Here is an 18,557-nt window from a genome sequence, read left to right on the forward strand (position 1 = left end):
CAGGAGTCCGAGACCAGGCTGGCCAACATGGTGAAACCCCGTCTCTACTGAAAATACAAAACTTATCTGGGCGTGGTGGCAGGCATCTGTAATCTCAGCTACTCAGGAGACTGAGGCAGGAGAATCGCTTGAACCTGGGAGGCAGAGGTTGTAGTGAGCCGAGATCGCGCCATTGCACTCCAGCCTTGGCAACAAGAGCAAGACTCTGTCCAAAAAAAGGATCTGTTTTTTCCCCCTGCCTTATTCAGTTGGTTTGCAATAATTTAAGGATCTCTTCTATTTCAAATTATGGCATGTTACAGTAATTTATTAAAAATGATAATCTAACTGAAAATCGTAAACCCAAAGTCTGTAGGAGCTTTTTAAACCAGAATAGAAAATAATTTTATAGTTGATTTGTTTAAATATTGATTAATTATACATTCTGTTAAAGGCCAAATAAAAAGAAAGAAACTTTTTGCCCCACTCTGTTACACTACTATTAACTGAGCAATCTTGGTTTATGGAACTTGAGGTTTTGGGAATCATTAAATATTTATAAAGATACTTATAGTTTTGGGTTTTTTGTTTGTTTTCTTTGATTTGTATAGCTGGAGAATTCCTTTTCATTTGTGGTTTCAGGTTTAGCTTTAAGACAATATATACCAACTTTTGAAGAGAAGATTGTCACAGTAATTATCTTCAGTTTGGATAGTACATTGAAAACACCGATTATTTTGAATAATGCATGTTTCTTCTGCTATTAACATCTGACTCATCTCTTTTAGGACCTGCTGAAGTTCCCATGATGTCACCGAATGGATCCATTCCTCCCATTCATGTGCCTCCAGGTTATATCTCACAGGTAATCCATTTGATGGACTTCTCTGCTCACTATGGACACTACGTTACTCCAACAGAGCATACGTTGAGGCTTCAAAGCCATATTCCAGGAGTTAATTTAGGTACCATAGTGCTAGATTTGCCATCATTTTGTGGCACCACATGGTATTTCTTGTGTTTTGCCACTTGACTTACTGGAGAGCCAGAGAAAAGGAAACGTAGAAGGCCTACTAGACTGTCCTCTGGCAAGTGGCGTTTTTATGTTTGATTGATTGGTTGTGATTTCTTTATGGAGTCTCCTGCTTTAGAAATTTCCTTCCACCTGTAATACAACTTTCTGGAATAAAATTCATAGATTTAGTTAGTTAACATATTAAAGGAGACATAGCTCACATAAACAGGGCCTGCCTTCTGTTATAGATGGAAAAAAATGGAGTTCCATTGCTCCACGATGTGGCACCACCTGGGCTTGGTGAATTACTGGGTATGATGTGAGAACTTGGCTGTTTGCATTTAAATTTCTCTGAGGTTTGGTTTTCTAAGTAAAATGATGGTAATAGGAATCTCAGAGATCTATTGGAAGGGTAAAAAAGCTTAAAGGATGAAGTTATGTTCCTATGCCTGAATGAGGTATAAAATGTTTTGCATGGCTGGAACATTGTGGACATCTGTGTATACTTTAGATTTTGTCCTAGCCTCAGCACAATATGCAAATCTCCTGTTTCTGCATAGCTACCTTTCCAAATACCTAATAAACTTTTTTCTTTCTGCCTTTTTTGTTCTTCCTACTTAGCATAAAATGAAAAATATTTACAATTTTACTATCCAGAGATGATAATCACTGTGCTAACATTTTTTTGATTATATCCTTCCAGATGGATTTTTCTTTTCTTTACTCTTTCTCTGTCCCTGAGCCTCTGCTTTTAAAGTGGTTTAAAAATATATAATTTTCAGTTTTTAATGATTTTGCTAGGATGAAAAATTGGCAGCTACATAGGAAAGTTGCTGAAGCGGAGGCAGGAATCAAAGATTTATCCTTCTCTGATATAAAAACTTAACCATTTCTTCATGTGTAAGACGTATCGCAGCCACTATAATTTCATTTTTTCCATCCTTTTTTTTTTGTGAGCCAATTTGACTTTATTTATTTATTACATAGCCAGCTTGCTGGCCAGTTTTCCTGCTGTTGCAAATAAATGACTTATTTTACACAAGTCTTTGTAAATAAGAATCACTGGAGGGAGGATGGGGTGTAGAACAGGCTCTTCCAGCAGGGATACAAGATGATGGATCACATTCACACCCGCAGTCAGTTAACAGAAAAGAACAAGGAATGTAGAATTCCATTATGTCTCCTGCTCATTTATTTTGAGGACGTGTTTCATTCCATTGAACAGAGTGCAGTTCTCACCACTGTGACAGCAAAAATAACACCTCCTTTTATGCTAAAGGTCCATTTATGGAGTACCAGTTAAAAATTGAACATTATACTGGAGAGAAGCTTCAGTGTGCTTTTTCTTGCTAGTAGTATTGCTGGGGTTATATTAAATGCAAAAATATTTGTTGCATGTACTAGGAGAAATGAAGAATTTTTGACTTGGATATAGTTCTGATTCTGGAAAACTGTAGAAAATCCAAATAGAAAGGGTAAAAGTAGAGCTGTAAACTTGCTTGTATGAAACTGATGGTGGAAGCGTGTTGACATTCTTTCCCAGCTGATAGTTATGGCAAAATATTCTAGACAATATTGGAAGAATGGTTAAAATGGAATAATTTGAATTGAAAAAGGGAAAGAAGCAGTCTGTAAGGCGTGTGAATGACTAACTTCATTTCAGTTGGGCTCTGTGACCAGAAGATGGGTGCAAAGTTAAATGACCTTCAATGATAGTATTATATCTTTTATGACATGTTACAGTAGAGTATCTGAAAAAGATTGTTAATATGAAGAAAATAGAATTGAAAAGCCAATAGGATATGTACACAACATCATCTTCAAGGCTGGCAGTACACACACTTCAGTGAAATGAGGAAGGCAGAACCAAGTATAAAATGTCTTAGTTGTCTCGTTATCACCAAGAGATAGGAGCAAAATACATTGTTGTCATGCAGTTGTAGAAAGAAAGAAACGCACACACACATACACACACACTCTCCCCCTGCAGGCTGGACATATGTGAGACGTGCTCAGTACTAATCTGTCCCTCTACTAGTTAGTTCTGTACAGTTATCCCCACAGTCCTCTTCCTAAAATACACATGACTTTCTTGTTCAGGTCTAGAGTTGGTTGCCATCACATACAAATGTAGTTAAAGTTCTGTAGCATGGTGTATATGATATCCATAACACTCAACATTGCTTACCTCTCAAGAGGCACCTTTACCTGTCACCACACAGTCTATATGTTAAACCTCTGTTCCCTAGATACCTTGAGCCTCTTTCCAAATACACACTTTCATGTCCATTATTTCCCCGTTTCTGGAATACTCTTAGAGCCTTTCTTTGACAATTCAGTTGTTCTTTTTGGTGCCTCTCCTCGGTGTATGACCCCTTTAGAACCTTCATCACAGAAATAGTTGTTCTGTTTTTTCAGCATCTGTGATTCTTTTCCTCCCTGTCGTAGAATACAATGTGTATTTATAGTAATCTCCAAGAACTCATATTGCCTCATGGGGATTGTATCTCAGCATCTAGAATACTGCCTGACACAAAATAGGTACTTGGCTAAATGTTTTTAAATGTTAATGATTGTCTAAGCATAAGTAAGTACAGGAGACATTCACATATATTCTTCAATGATTTGCATGTTTAAAGAGAATAAGAAAATGCTTAATAGATGGAAAATAATATGAGACTGATCTATACCTGCAAAGAATGAAATGTTCTGAATGTGTTTTTAAAAGAGAGAGGAACGCCAAGACAATTCACTGGAGAAAAGAATAATCTTTTCAATAAAAGGTGCTGGAAAAACTGGATATCCACATGCAAAAAGAGTGAAGTTGAACAGCTCCCTCACACCATATGCAAAAATTAACTCAAAATGGATTATAAACAGAAATCTAGGAATAAAACTATAAAACTTGAGATACAAAATTTTATAACCTTGGATTAGGTAATGGATTTGTATATGTGACACCAAAAGCATGAGCAACAAGAGAAAAAAATAGATATTTTTGACTTTATACAAATTAAAATTTTTTGTGCTTCAAAGGACACCGTTAAAAAGTGGAAAGAGGCCTGGGACTGTGGCTCACACCTGTAATCTCAGCACTTTGGGAGACCAAGGCTGGTGGATCATTTGAGGTCTGGAGTTCGAGACCAGCCTAACCAACATGGTGAAACCTTTTCTCTACTAAAAATACCAAAAAAACAAACAAACTAAAAAAACCAGGTGTGGTGGCACATGCCTGTCATCCTAGCTGCTCAGGAGGCTGAGGCAGGGTAATCACTTGAACCCAGAGGCGAAGGTTGCAGTGAACCGAGATTGCGCCACTGCATTCCAGCCTGGGTGACAGAGCGAGACTCTGTCTAAAAACAACAACAACAACAACAAAAATGGAAAGAAAATTCACAAAATGGGAGAAAATATGTACAAATAATATGTTTCAGAAAGAATTTGAATCTAGAACATATAAAAACCTTGTAACTCAAGAATTAAAAAAAAAATAATTTAAAAGTGGGCCAAGGACCCAAACAGACATTTCTCCAAAGAAGATATACAAATGGCCAATTAGAACATGAAAAGATGCTCAATATCATTAGCCATCAGAGAAATGCAGATCAAAACCACACTGCAATACCTTAACATGCTAGAATTTCTACAGTCAAAAAGACAATAACAAGTATTGGCAAGGTTGTAGGAAAAGTGGAATACGCTGTATGTGTTAATGTAAAATAGTACATCTGCTTTGGAAAACAATCTGGCAGTTCTTCAGATGGTTGAATAGAGAGTTGCATATGACCCAACAATTGCACTGCTAGGTATATACCTGAGAAATGAAAATATATGACCACACAAACACTTGTACAGGAACATTCACAGGAGCATTATTCATAATAGCCCCAAAGTGGAAACAACCCAAATGCCTGTCAACCTATGAATAGGTAAATGTAATATAATATTTCACACAATAGACTATTATTCAGCCATAATGAGGGATAAAGAACTGATACATGCTAAACTATGGATAAACCTTGAAAACAGTACGCTAAGTGAAAGAAGCCAGACATAAAAGCCACATATTGTATCATTCTACTTATATAAAATGTCTGCAATAGGCAAATTCATAGAGACTGAAATAAATCAGTGGTTGCCAGGAGCTGGGGGGAAGGAGTAATGGGGTATGCTGTTTCTTTGGGGAGATAAAAATGTTCTGGAAGTAGATAGTGGTGGTGGTTACTCAACTGTGACACTAAAACCGACTAAATTGGACACTGTAACAGGATGAATTTTATGTTATATAAAGTAAATCTCAATAAAGCTAGTACAAAAGAAGGGGCGAGGGGAAGACAGTGACACGTCCCAGTTATGAATCGAGAAACAATGGGGCAGCTGGGAAAATGACCCCACTTTGAAGTTATTGGTGGTGGTGATGGTAACAACTATGAATATTGTGCAGTGTGCTAAACGATTTATTTTTATGTCTAGTTTTCACTGTCCCATCTCTACATAATGAGGATGCTGAGGCCCGGGTTGGAACCAGGATTGCAGCCTATGCATTTCTGATTACAGTGACCTCTTTCCCACTATGATGCAATCTCACAGTCTGTGGCAGAGCCTTGTCCTGACGGTTTTATTGCTTTCTGGCAGTGTGAGTGTGGGTGTGTGTTGTGCCTACTTATGTATCTCCATTTCTAAAACACCAACTACTTGTGCATGGTATGGTCTTTATTTATTTATCTTTTTTTTTTTTTTTAATTTTTTTGAGACAGAGTCTCGCTCTGTCACCCAGGCTGGAGTGCACTGGTGTGATCTTGGCTCACTGCAACCTCTGCTTCCCAGGTTCAAGAGATTCTCGTGCCTCAGCCTCCTGAGGAGGTGGGATTACAGGTGGGCACCACCATGCCTGGCTACTTTTTGTATTTCTAGTGGAGATGGGGTTTCACCATGTTGGCCAGGCTGGTCTTGAACTCCTGACTTCAAGTGATTCATATGCCTCAGCCTCCCAAAGTGCTGGGATTACAGGTGTGAGCCACCACACCCTGCTGGTATGGTCTTTAATTGTAAGAAAATTGAAGAGGGAGGCAAGTAAACCAAGATTTTATAGTAATAACTCTAATCTGATTGAATAGAGAAGTTCTTGATTATAGCAGATTTGTTGTATAAATAGCTGAAAGTCCTTTAAAGATAAATTAATAAAATTGGTCAAATCTGACAAAGTACAAATGTCATTAATAAGCAGATAATAAACTCCTGAAGTTTAACAGACAGCTGTGGAGGTGCAATCAACAGCACAAGCTTTGTTTTCTTTCTTTCTTTTTTTTTTTTTTATTTACTTTTTTTAATTATTTTTTTTTTTATTATACTTTAAGTTCTAGGGTACATGTGCATAACGTGCAGGTTTGTTACATATGTATACTTGTGCCATGTTGGTGTGCTGCACCCATCATCTCGTCAGCACCCATCAATTCATCATTTATATCAGGTATAACTCCCAATGCAATCCCTCCCCCCTCCCCCCTCCCCATGATAGGCCCCAGTGTGTGATGTTCCCCTTCCCGAGTCCAAGTGATCTCATTGTTCAGTTCCCACCTATGAGTGAGAACATGCGGTGTTTGGTTTTCTGTTCTTGTGATAGTTTGCTAAGAATGATGGTTTCCAGCTGCATCCATGTCCCTACAAAGGACGCAAACTCATCCTTTTTTATGGCTGCATAATATTCCATGGTGTATATGTGCCACATTTTCTGAATCCAGTCTGTCACAGATGGACATTTGGTTGATTCCAAGTCTTTGCTATTGTGAATAGTGCCGCAATAAACATACGTGTGCATGTGTCTTTATAGCAGCATGATTTATAATCCTTTGGGTATATACCCAGTAGTGGGATGGCTGGGTCATATGGTACATCTAGTTCTAGATCCTTGAGGAATTGCCATACTGTTTTCCATAATGGTTGAACTAGTTTACAATCCCATCAACAGTGTAAAAGTGTTCCTATTTCTCCACATCCTCTCCAACACCTGTTGTTTCCTGACTTTTGAATGATTGCCATTCTAACTGGTGTGAGATGGTATCTCATTGTGGTTTTGATTTGCATTTCTCTGATGGCGAGTGTTTTCTTAGGTTGAGAAGGGCTGAATTGGTGGACTTGACAGATACTGTGGACTTAGGGTGCAAAAACAGTGGAATCCTGTCATTTCAGCTCGGTGGTTTCTCTGATACAGTAGGTTGGGGGAAGTGGTGTGTTTTGTGCCTTATTTTTTAGTGGGATGAGAGTGGGATTTTTTAGGGGGTTCTTTTCAACTTGGGAGAAAATATAGACCTTTTTTTAAACTATGAGAAAGTGGATTTAGGTAAGCGGGAATTTAATCTTATCATAGTCATCATCTTCATTATGTAAAAGCATTTTTGAGTGTGATTAGAGTTGAAACTGAAGGAGAACATGGACATTACTTGGAGAGGCCTTCCTTCAAATTCCACCTTGGCTACTTTCTATGTAACTTTGATAAATTCTATCACCACATACGCAAACACCTACTTGACGTGGTAGAGGGAAGAATTAAGAGAAGTGTTATGTGAGGTGTGGCACTCAGTAAGCAGTAGCTATTACAATGAAAAAGACTGTTACAACAATTCCAATGGAAGTTTGGCAGAGCTTGCCTTCCTAAATACATATTGAAATCACATGATGTGAAGCAAAATTTTCCTTTCATTGTATACTGGCCATGGTTGTCTGTTTTTTAACCTCACCATTAACTTTCTGAATAATTTATATGTAAAAATTTCTTAAGCAGATGCTTTGAGTTTTATTTTCCATGCTTCCATAGTAATTTATGACACATTTTTTTCAAATGTTATAGGGAAAACTTCATATTGACCCAAAGATTTAAAAAGCATATGAAAAGAAAAAGTGAAACATCCAAGTTAATGTTCTATCATTTGGGAAACCACTCTTCTTTTTCCAGATTAACTGTTGTAATCCCAAAACTTAGTAGTCAAAATAAATATTTTTGTTGTGAGAGTAGAAAGAACAAAAATAGCACATTGGATTGTTTTGGGGATTAATGGGTCAGAACCTGTTGAAATTATATATATTTCATTTCCCTTAGCCAGGGAAAAGCAAGAAATGTATTGAAAAATATATTTAAATTTTGGTTTGGTTGGTCATTTGCCAATGATGACTGTTTGGAGAGTTGGCCAGAAAGCCAAGCCCCTGTGGAGAAACAGTGGGGCCTGTTAGGTGGAAGCCATGCAATGCTTTTACCCCATTTCGCCCAGCCAAGCCAGCTGAGCTATAAACATTAGCCTCAACTGCTTCCCTTTGGTAACTACAGCTGGGGATTAAACCACCGCTTTGTTTCGCCTTCAATGTTGTGAAAATGAGAGCAGAAAGGCACATGGGGGATTGCCCTGTGCCCTGAGAAACGGAGATTCAGGCCCATTTGGTGGCCAATAAGGGGAACTGGATTCTCTTTCAACACTTTCAGTCTTTCAGAGGAATTGATTTTTCTATAGGAAGTTAGGGAATTGTTCCATAGCGTACAGAGTGTGTGCATGGGGGTTGGTATTGTGTTCCATGGAAGAGGACATAGTACTTAGGTATCATTTCGTTTCCATTACCAATGGATTTGAAGCAATTTTATTTTTTATCTTGTGGCTTATTTTGTCTAAGGAGCAGTTACAGACAGGGTTGACAATGCTTAATTAAAGAAATATACCAAGGACATCCCCTCCCCTCAAAGTATTGTTCAGGTTTCCTCTTTCTGAGCCTTCTCCCTGTTCTGCACCTTCTCTTTGATTTCTTTCCTTTGTTTCTGTGATCCCGGCATTGTGACATAATAGAACACGAGATTAGTGGGAGGAAACAAGGGCCCAAGCAAGGCTCTACATCCAACTGTCTGTGTGGTTTTAGAAATATTAAGTGATTTATTTGGGTGTATCACTTGTTTACTTGATCATTGTCTGTCTTCCTTTTAGCATTTAAGTCCACAAAGGCAGGGACTTTGTGTGTCCTGTTCAGTCCTGTTCATCACTTGGTCTCTTCTTCCTTGAAAGGTACCCAGCACATAAGAGGCATGTATCAAAATTTGGCTATCTGACTGGAGTCATTTTTATCTTGTGGAGGGAGGCAGAGAGGGGAAAGTGAGCATCTCTGGGGTTCTTTTCTGATCTAAAATTAGATGATTCTCCTCTGTTCATATTATTCCTTAACAGGGTATCAAATAAGACTGTAAGTAAGTTTCCAAAAGCAGTCATTACCAAAGCAGTGTGGCACACTCATTGATATTTAGCATTTTATTGACTAGAATGCTAGTTGTCACCTCCATACAAAAATGATAGTTGATTTTCATGGTAGGATTGACACAGTATTACATCCAGAAATGACTTCGGAGTCATTAGTGTTAAATTTGCCCTTTATATTACATTTTATTTAATTGCACAATTATTATAATCTATCTTTCTAAATTAGTAAGTCGTATTTGTCATATGTAATAACTTGTTTAAGAAAAACACTTTTTTCTGACCTGTTGGGTAGCAAAACTTTACCACGGTTAGATGAATTTTACATTTCTACACATTCTTTGAAACTCATTAGGTTCACAAAATTAGAATTATATAATATGGTTATTTTAATCTGTGATAGGTGTTATCTGAATATCATCAGTATGGATTCTTAATTTTTTATTGTACCAAGGGGACCATTGGCAGTCTGGGGAAACGTTTTTTAAAGTAAAATATAAAATCCATAGGTACAAAGACCAGTTTTTTCAAAAGTGGTCAATTTTTTTTAAAAAGGTGATACAGTAATTTTTGTGCTGTTTTATTAGCACATTAACAACATCTAGCATCAGATCTAGTAACTACAATAATTTTGAAGTTGTGATGTTTATAAAGATTAATATTTCTATAATACTGTAATGTGATATGGAAATGTCACATTTTGTTAGTAACAAAGTCAAAGGTACTGCTAGTACTACTATGATTTGCTGCCTACATTTATAAATCAGGGAAATACAAAATTGCAGTTGGGTGTTAGTGAGTAATAAAGATGTAATTTCTGAGATCATGGTCCTCTGAATTCTGTTTTTCTTCTTTTGTGGGGGATAAGGGTATCTGGTTAAGGCTCTTGCCCCTTAAGAGGGTGAGTAGTAATAGTATGTTTGAAACTTAGAACCGTAGCTCTGTTACTGGGAAGGGCCCAGACTGATTTCTTGATTCCTCATGTCTAATCTCATAATCTGAGTGGGATAGTACAGCAGTAGAAGGACCATGGGTTTCAGAGTATTCTAAACATGGGCTCTACACTGTACAGCTACAAGCGGAGTAACCATGAAAAATATTCTAACTTCAGGCTTTGCCTTCATTTCTGGAAAGGTATAGCTGTATCCTTCCCTGGAGAGATTGTCTGGGCTGTCTCACAGGTGTGAAAGTCTTGAATGGTAACATCTTCTGTTTAAGGAATTATTTTATGTTGATGAATATGCCAGCTGCCTGTTGGGTTAAGTCTGGAAGATCCTGTTCTGTGTATTGGCATCACTGGAATAAAATGGACCTGAGTGTGCCTGAGAAGCCGGAATGAAAAGATGTGACTAGCCATCTCTTCTGTGATGGGTAATGGACAGGAACTGTAGGTGCCCACTGGGGAGAGCTTTATTCACATCTCAGAAGCAGCTCAACTGGGCACAAATAAAGCCATCAAATGTCTACTTACTGTTTGTCACCTAACAAAGTCTGTCCCCTAAAATAGCATTTCTGTTTAATATGAAACAATTATTTGATCCATTTTAGTATCGACTGAAACTCAATGGATGGAACTTTTTTCACTTGTCCAGTGTTCGTATGTGTCACACATTTTTTGGGAGGATTAGATTTGATTTTTAATTTTTTAATTTGGTTCTTTTTAGTATTTAGGTCAGTAATATACAATAAAGTGTGAAAGAAGTGGAATGGCATTTCCAGTGAGAGTATCTGGGTATGAATCTTGTCACCCAGTTAGCCCACCTTAAGTTAATTTACTTAATCATAGCTGAGGATTCCTCAGCTAGAATTTAGGACTGTGATGCTGCTTATATTAGATCTTCTGAGTTTTATGCAAGTCAAGTTCTGGGCCAAGTGTTTTATAAACTATTAAGTGATATACAAATTGTAGGAGTTGTTATTGTCACTTTGATTCGTATATCAAGTTAATTTGCTGTTTTGCTTTCAGCATCAGTGCCCAGTGCTGTGTTTTTTGAGCCCCTGCTTTGAGATGAGGCCTCTTGGTTCTCTGCAGTATCTGGAGAGGCTTAGCCCTCTAACCAGGGAGGGGGTTCCTCTTTGCCCATGGGATTCTCTATTTGGAGACAGCTCTGGGCTATGGTAAAGTAGAGCTGTAGCTAGCTAACTGAGGGCTCATCCTCGGGTCTCCAGTTCATAATATGTGTCTCTTGACCTTGCTGAACTTCCTTCTTAATTTGGAAAGTCTTAATAATTTAATTGGCCCTTCAACTGTAGTGTTACATAATTCACTGAAGTAGTTGGATCACAGAGATACCACAGAGATCTGTATTTGTTTCCATTCTCCTGTCCAACCCTCAAGGGTTACTGTCATTGGACAGTGGCACCTGGAAAGAGCCAGGTGTGTCTGGTAAAGTACTCACAGTTGATTTCATTTATATATGCCTTAGCTGTGCCCCTGTGCAAGATTTAAAACTTAAGTAAGTGTGAACAGAAGCTTGACTTTTTTTCTGAGTGTATAAAAGTGTTGGCATGTACAAAGCCAGTGGAAGGATTGCCATTTTTGAGAGTGTTCTTATACTGATCACCTCTGAAATAAGCCTGTGGGTAAGATTCATGCCCAGAAATGCTGAAGACAAGCACCAGTACCTTCAGTACCTTCAGCTGTGATTCTCCTGAGCAGCAACACTTGATTTGTTAACTGGAACTAACCCTTCTCCCCTCAAGTCTGTATCATACCTATTGCCTGCAGTTGGTGTGTGCGTTAAAAGTTAAGCACCAGCTGGGCGGTGTGTGCCTTACAGGCCAGAGGATCGCTTGAGCCCAGGAGTATTGGGCTGTATTACACTATGCTGACAGGGTGGCCGCAATAAGTTCGACATTAATGTGGTGACCTCCTGAGAGCTGGGGACCACCGGGTTGCCTAAGGAGGGGTGAATTAGCCCAGGTCAGAAATGGAGCAGGTCAAAACTCCCATGCTGATCAGTAGCGGGAACACGCCCATGAATAGCCACCACACTCTAGCCTGGGCAACACAGCGAGACCCTGTCTCTTAAAAAAAAATTAAACACCAATGGGGTGGGAAATTTAAGATTTCTAGACATAAATGAGAGTGCTCATAAAAACTCTGGGGACTTTTTGTTCATTCATGAATTACCTGATTAGCTAAAACCTTCATTTTGATCACCTATAAAACAGACAAAATTAGGTGTTTAGACTTAATCACTGGCAAGAACTGTTTGAGACAATTGGAATTTTCAAGGAACTTGTATTTTTCCTGATTCAGAAGAGGATGTCTGTTATCAAGCTGTAAGTACTCTGCAGGATAATCTTTTTTGTTCTTATTTAAAGGACTATTAGAAACCTGGAAACATCACCAGTCATTTATTTTTCCTTTTGAAGACGACAATAATCATGTTCTGTGGCAAAAGGAGCTGGTCCTAAACTTAGAATGATAATGAAATTTTGCAAACATCAAATATTATTTCATCACTGTTAGCCATTTACAGATGTGAAGAGAAATGAGCTTGAAAAGTACTTTGATGTTTTCAGCCACACTTTTAATCTTTAGATTTGAAAACAGAAAAGGAAGTCTGTATATTAGGGTCATATATTCAATTCTTCCACCATTTTTAAATTTTTATTTTATTATTTTTTTTGATACAAGGTCTTGCTCTGTCACCCAGGTGGAGTGCAGTGGCATGACCTCTCTTGCTCAAGTGATCCCCCGACATCATCCTCCCAGGTAGCTAAGATGACAGGCTCGTGCCAGCACGCCCAGCAAATTTTTGTATTTTTTATAGAGATAAGGTTTTGGCACGTTGCCCAGGCTGGTCTTGAACTACTGGGTTCAAGCAGTCGCCCTCCTTGGCCTCCTGAAGTACGGGGATTGCAGTCATAAACCACCACAGCCAGCCCTCTCCCACCATTTTTAAGTCAAGTAGCTTAATCTATAAAATAAAATGTTTGACCACTTACTACTATAAAACTCTTTTGTTGCTCCTGGAACATTCCTTTATCCTAATTTTTCTTTCTTCTTATGGTACTTAGGTGATGGTGGTGAGAGCTGGCAGCGCAAGTGGTGGGGGGTTGCCTAGGGCAGGCACAGACCTTACATTTCAAATCTCTACCCTACCTGAAGAACAAGCTTGCCTTTCCTCTTTTATATTATCTACCATATTCGAAAATGCAGAGGGAAGAGTTAGTGCAAATTGGGAAAGTGAGTACCGATGCATTTGTAGTCCTGATTGGTGAGTAAAATAAAACTGCTCAGTCTCCTATAGGATTAAAGTAGAACTTAACATTGGAGATGTTTGATCTTTCTGTGTAAATGCTTGTGATAAAATCATGCTTATTTAAAATAAGATCAGGAATGATAAATATAAAATGAACTGGATTCAGATTTTCTGTGATTTTAGAATAGGATGTCAGCTATTTACCAGAGTTATGGAGAAAAGTTTTAATAATGATGTGCTAATATTTTTGGCAGATACCAAATCTAAGCAGGTATACTTAATTTATTTATTTATTTATTTATTTATTTTGGCTTGCTTTCTTATTCATTTACTCATTTAACCAACATTTACTGAAAGCCTTCTGTGTGCCCAGTTGCTTCTGAGGGACTTGCAGCTGGGTGGGAGAGAGAGTGTGTAGTCCAAGCTACAGGGGAGAGGTGAGCACCAGCCTGGTTGGGAGAGTCCTGGATTCTGCCTACCCATCCCCTGAGTCCATGCAGCTTATTTATATCATCAAACCTTTTTCTTCTCTTTGTTTGTTGTTCGCATGCCCACTTTTATCTGAGACATCTTCTCTTCCTGGAATGACCTGGGAACCCACTTCAGGCATGTTGGCAGCCATGAGAAATTCAGCCTGAGCCTGACTTTCGCAAATTCATTTGGTCCCAGTTTTCTGTGTCCAGGCGACTCACCCAGTGTTTTTTGCCACCCTGGCAAACTGGCTGCCAGCACATCACACTACGTACATTTATGGGTTCATATGTGCCCACATGCAGAGTCTGTCCATTTCCTGGCTCATCCTGGGCCATCTGGGGCAGCCTTTTTAATTTTTTTCTTTTGCCTCCTGCCTTTCAAGCTTCTCTTTTGATTCTTGTGGCTTGTAGCCCAGCAAGAGTAGAAGGAAAGAGCTTCAGGAAGTGAGGAGTTTATTAAAATTCCTTTGAAGCATTTCAATTCCGTAAGAGGAACTACCTTTTCTGTTAGCTAAGACAAAACACACACACACACACACACACACACACACACACACACAAAAAACCAAAAAACAAACAAACAAACAAAAAACCCTCAAAAAAATGTTTTTAAGAGATCCAGTTTAGTTCTTTTTTTTTCTTTTTTTGAGGGACGGAGTCTCTCTCTGTTACCCAGGCTGGAATGCAGAAGACTCGATCTCAGCTCACTGCAAGCTCTGCCTCCTGGGTTCACGCCATTCTCCTGCCTCAGCCTCCTGAGTAGTTGGGACTACAGGAGCACACCACCGCACCCGGCTATTTTTTTTTCTTCTTTTTGTATTTTTAGTAGAGACAGGGTTTCACCGTGTTAGCCAGGATAGTCTTGATCTCCTGACCTTGTGATCTGCCCGCCTCGGCCTCCCAAAGTGCTGGGATTACAGACATGAGCCACCGCACCCAGCCCCATTTTAGTTCTTATACACAAAATTAATCCTCCTTTACCCAGTTCCGTGTTCTTTGGTGTATTACTTTCACTTCCCTAAGCATCATCATTCTTATTTCTAAAATGGGGATAACTGTAACTGTATGTGCCTCACGGGATTGTTGGGAGGATTTAGTGAAGTGGTAATATGAATAGTAGTCATTGATGAGTAGGATTTTGTTATATTATGTATCGGATATTGTTCTAGGAACTTAACTCTGACTCCTTTCTGGTAGAGTGTGTTTCAATTCAGTAAGTATTAGTTGTATCTTGAATCCTTTTCACATCTCTTAATGACTCAGGTATCCTAATTTTCAGCAGTTGATTGTTTACCTATTTACTTCTCAATGTACAACTTCTGTGTAATTAATGAAAACTTTGTGTAAATAATGAAGAATTTGGTGTACACACCAGTATGAAAAATCTTGGTCCTGCAGCATACTAGTTGCACAATTTAATCATGCTGTGCCTTGGTTTTCTTCATCTAAAGCAGGGATGCTGATACCTAATTCTCAAGTGTTAGGGAAGTTGAATGAGATGGCCCATGTCAAGAAGCTGACAGACCACAGGCACTGACTGATGTCCTTTTCCATCTCCCGTCCTGTGCTGCTCCTGGGAACTCTCCATCTTGCTGTTATCCCCAGGCTATTTCATTTTGTTTTAATGATTCTCTTGGTCATATTTACAAGAACACTAGTATAAGACGAAGATTCTCTCCCTTGCACATTTTGTGCCTTACTCTCTAGCCACTTATTTTTGTTTCTAGGCTACAGGATAGCAAGAATACTAGGCATGTAGAAGTTTTTTGGTAAACATATACTAAGCTGGATAAAACAGACTTGATAAAGAATCAACTCGGCTTCTCTTTGCCATCAGGCCGAATTTCTTCATTAGGCTGAGCAAGATGGCTCAGTGTTTGTTCATGGAGGCTAAATGCATCACTTTTTAAAAGAGAGTTTTTGTTTGTTTGTTTGTTTTAAATCAGACAAGGCTTGTAGAACTGAAGGTAGAAGGAAGTGCTGGATTGAGCCTTTGTATTCTGAGGGACTGTATTAGTTTAGTAGGGCTACCATAACAGAATACCACAGACTGGGTAGTTTACACTAGAAAAATTTATTTTCTTACAAATCTAGAGGCTAGAAGTCCAAGATCAAGGTGTCAGCAGGATTAGTTGGTTTCTTCTAAGGCTTCTCTCCTTGGCTTGTAGATGGCCATTGTATTTGTCCATTTTCAAGCTGATGATAAAGACATTCACAAGATTGGGCAATTTACATAGGAAAGAGGTTTAATTAAACTCACAGTTCCACATGGCTTGGGAAGCCTCACAATCATGGCAGAAGGCAAGGAAGAGCAAGTCACATCTTACATGGTTGACAGCAGAGGACAAAAAGAAAAAGAGCTTGTGCAAGGAGACTCGTGTTTTTTAAAACCATCAGATCCCATGAGACTTATTCACTATCACAAGAACAGCATGCGAAATACCTGCCCCCATGATTCACTTACCTCCCACTGAGTCCCTCGCACAACATGTGGAAATGCAAGATGAGATTTGGGGTGGGGACACAGCCAAACCATATCGTTATGTACCTGCCCCCTCCCAAATCTCATGTCCTCACATTTAGAAACAAATCATGCCTTCTACAGTCCCTCAAAATCTTAACACATTTCAGCATTAACTCAAAAGTCTGGCCAGGCGCGGTGGCGCATATCTGGAATCCCAGCACTCTGGGAGGCCAAGATAGGTAGATCAAGAGGTCAGGAGATCGAGACCATCCTGGCTAACATGGTGAAACCCATTTCTACTAAAAATACAAAAAATTAGCCAGCCTGGTGGCGGGTGCCTGTAGTCCCAGCTACTCTGAAGGCTGAGGCAGGAGAATGGCATGAACCCAGGAGGCGGAGCTTGCAGTGAGCTGAGATAGCGGCACTGCACTCCAACCTAAGCGACAGAGCCAGACTCCATCTCAAAAACAAACAAATAAAAAAAACCCAAAAGTCCACAATCCAAAGTCTCACCTGAGACAAGGCAAGTCCTTTCTACCTATCTGCCTATGACCCTGTAAAATCAAAAGCAAGTTAGTTACTTCCTAGATACAATGAGGGTACAGGCATTAGGTAAATATAGCCATTCGAAATGGGAGAAATTGGCCCAAACAAAGGGGCTATAGGCCCCAGGCAAGTCCAAAATCCAGTGGGCAGTCAAATCTTAAAGCTCCAAAATGATATCCTTTGACTCCATGTCTTATATCCAGGTCACACTGATGCAAAAGGTGGGTTCCCATAGTCTCGGACAGCTCCACCCCTGTGGCTTTGCAGGGTACAGCCTCACTCCTGACTGCTTTCACAGGCTGGTGTTGAGTGTTTGCGGATTTTCCAGGCGTGTGGTGCAAGCTGTTGGTAGATCTACCATTTTGGAGTCTGGAGGATGGTAGCCCTCTAGGCAGTGCCCCAGTAGGGACTCTGTGTGTGTGGGGGGGCTCTGACCCCACATTTCCCTTCCACACTACCCTAGCAGAGGTGCTTCATGAGAGTGCCACCCCTGCAGCAAACTTCTGCCTGGACATCCAGGCATTTCCATACATCCTCTGAAGTCTAGGCAGAGATTCCCAAACCTCAGTTCTTGACGTCTGTGTACCTGCAGGCTCAACACCTCATGGAAGCTACCATAGCTTGGGACTTGCACCCTCTGAAGCCACAGCCTGAGCTGTGCCTTGGCCCCTTTCAGTCATGACTGGAGTGGCTGGGATGCAGGGCTCCACGTCCTTAGATTGCACCCAGCATGGTGACTCTGGGCCTGGCCCACGCGACCATTTTATCCTCCTAGGATTCTGGGCCTGTGATGAGAGGGGTTGCCATGAAGACCTCTGACATAGCCTGGAGACATTTTCCCCATTGTTTTGGGGATTAACATTCAGCTCCTCATTACCTAAGTAAATTTCTGCAGCAGGCTTGAATTTCTCCTCAGAAAATGTGATTTTCTTTTCTATTGTATTGCCAGGCTGCAAATTTTCCAAACTTTTATGCTCTGCTTCCCTTATAAAACTTAATGCCTTTAACAGCACCCAGGTCACCTCTTGAATGCTCTGCTGCTTAGAGATTGCTTCCGCCAGATACCCTAAATCATCTCTTTCAAGTTCAAAGTCCCACAAATCTCTAGGGCAGGGACAGAATGCCAGCATTCCCTTTGCTAAAACATAACAAGAACCACCTTTGCTCTAGTTACCAACAAGTTCCTCATCTCTGTCTGAGACCATCTCAGCCTGGGCCTTATTGTTCATATCATTATCAGCATTTTAGTCAAAGCCATTCAAGTCTCTAGGGAGTTCCAGACTTTCCCACATTTTCCTGTCTTCTTCTGAGCCCTCCAAATTGCTCCAACCTTTGCCTGTTACCCAGTTCCAAAGTCGCTTCCACATTTTCAGATACCTTTTCAGCAACGTGCCACTCTTCTGGTACCAATTTACTGTATTAGTCTGTTTTCATGCTGCTGATAATGACATACCTGAGACTGGGCAATTTACAAAGGAAAGAGGTTTAATTGGACTTACAGTTCCATGTGGCTGAGGAAGCCTCACAATCATGGTGGAAGGCAAGGAGGAGCAAGTCACATCTTACATGGATGGTAGCAGGCAAACAAAGAGGTTGTGCAGGGAGACTCCTGTTTTTAAAACCATCAGATCTCATGACACT

General features: G+C 39.7%; 1 protein-coding gene across 2 annotated transcripts in view; it reads left to right on the plus strand.

Annotated features, from left to right (window-relative positions):
- FNDC3B (fibronectin type III domain containing 3B) overlaps positions 1-18,557 on the plus strand; it is a 378,980-nt gene that overhangs the window by 191,707 nt on the left and 168,716 nt on the right. For both annotated transcript variants that reach the window (XM_033211719.1, XM_033211718.1), the window contains exon 4: positions 768-844. In XM_033211719.1, coding sequence (XP_033067610.1) covers positions 768-844 — 77 coding nt within the window. The remainder of the gene's footprint in view (positions 1-767; positions 845-18,557) is intronic.

Source organism: Trachypithecus francoisi, unplaced genomic scaffold, assembly GCF_009764315.1.
Source record: "Trachypithecus francoisi isolate TF-2019V2 unplaced genomic scaffold, Tfra_2.0 Lachesis_group0, whole genome shotgun sequence".
Taxonomy (NCBI): Eukaryota; Metazoa; Chordata; class Mammalia; order Primates; family Cercopithecidae; genus Trachypithecus; species Trachypithecus francoisi.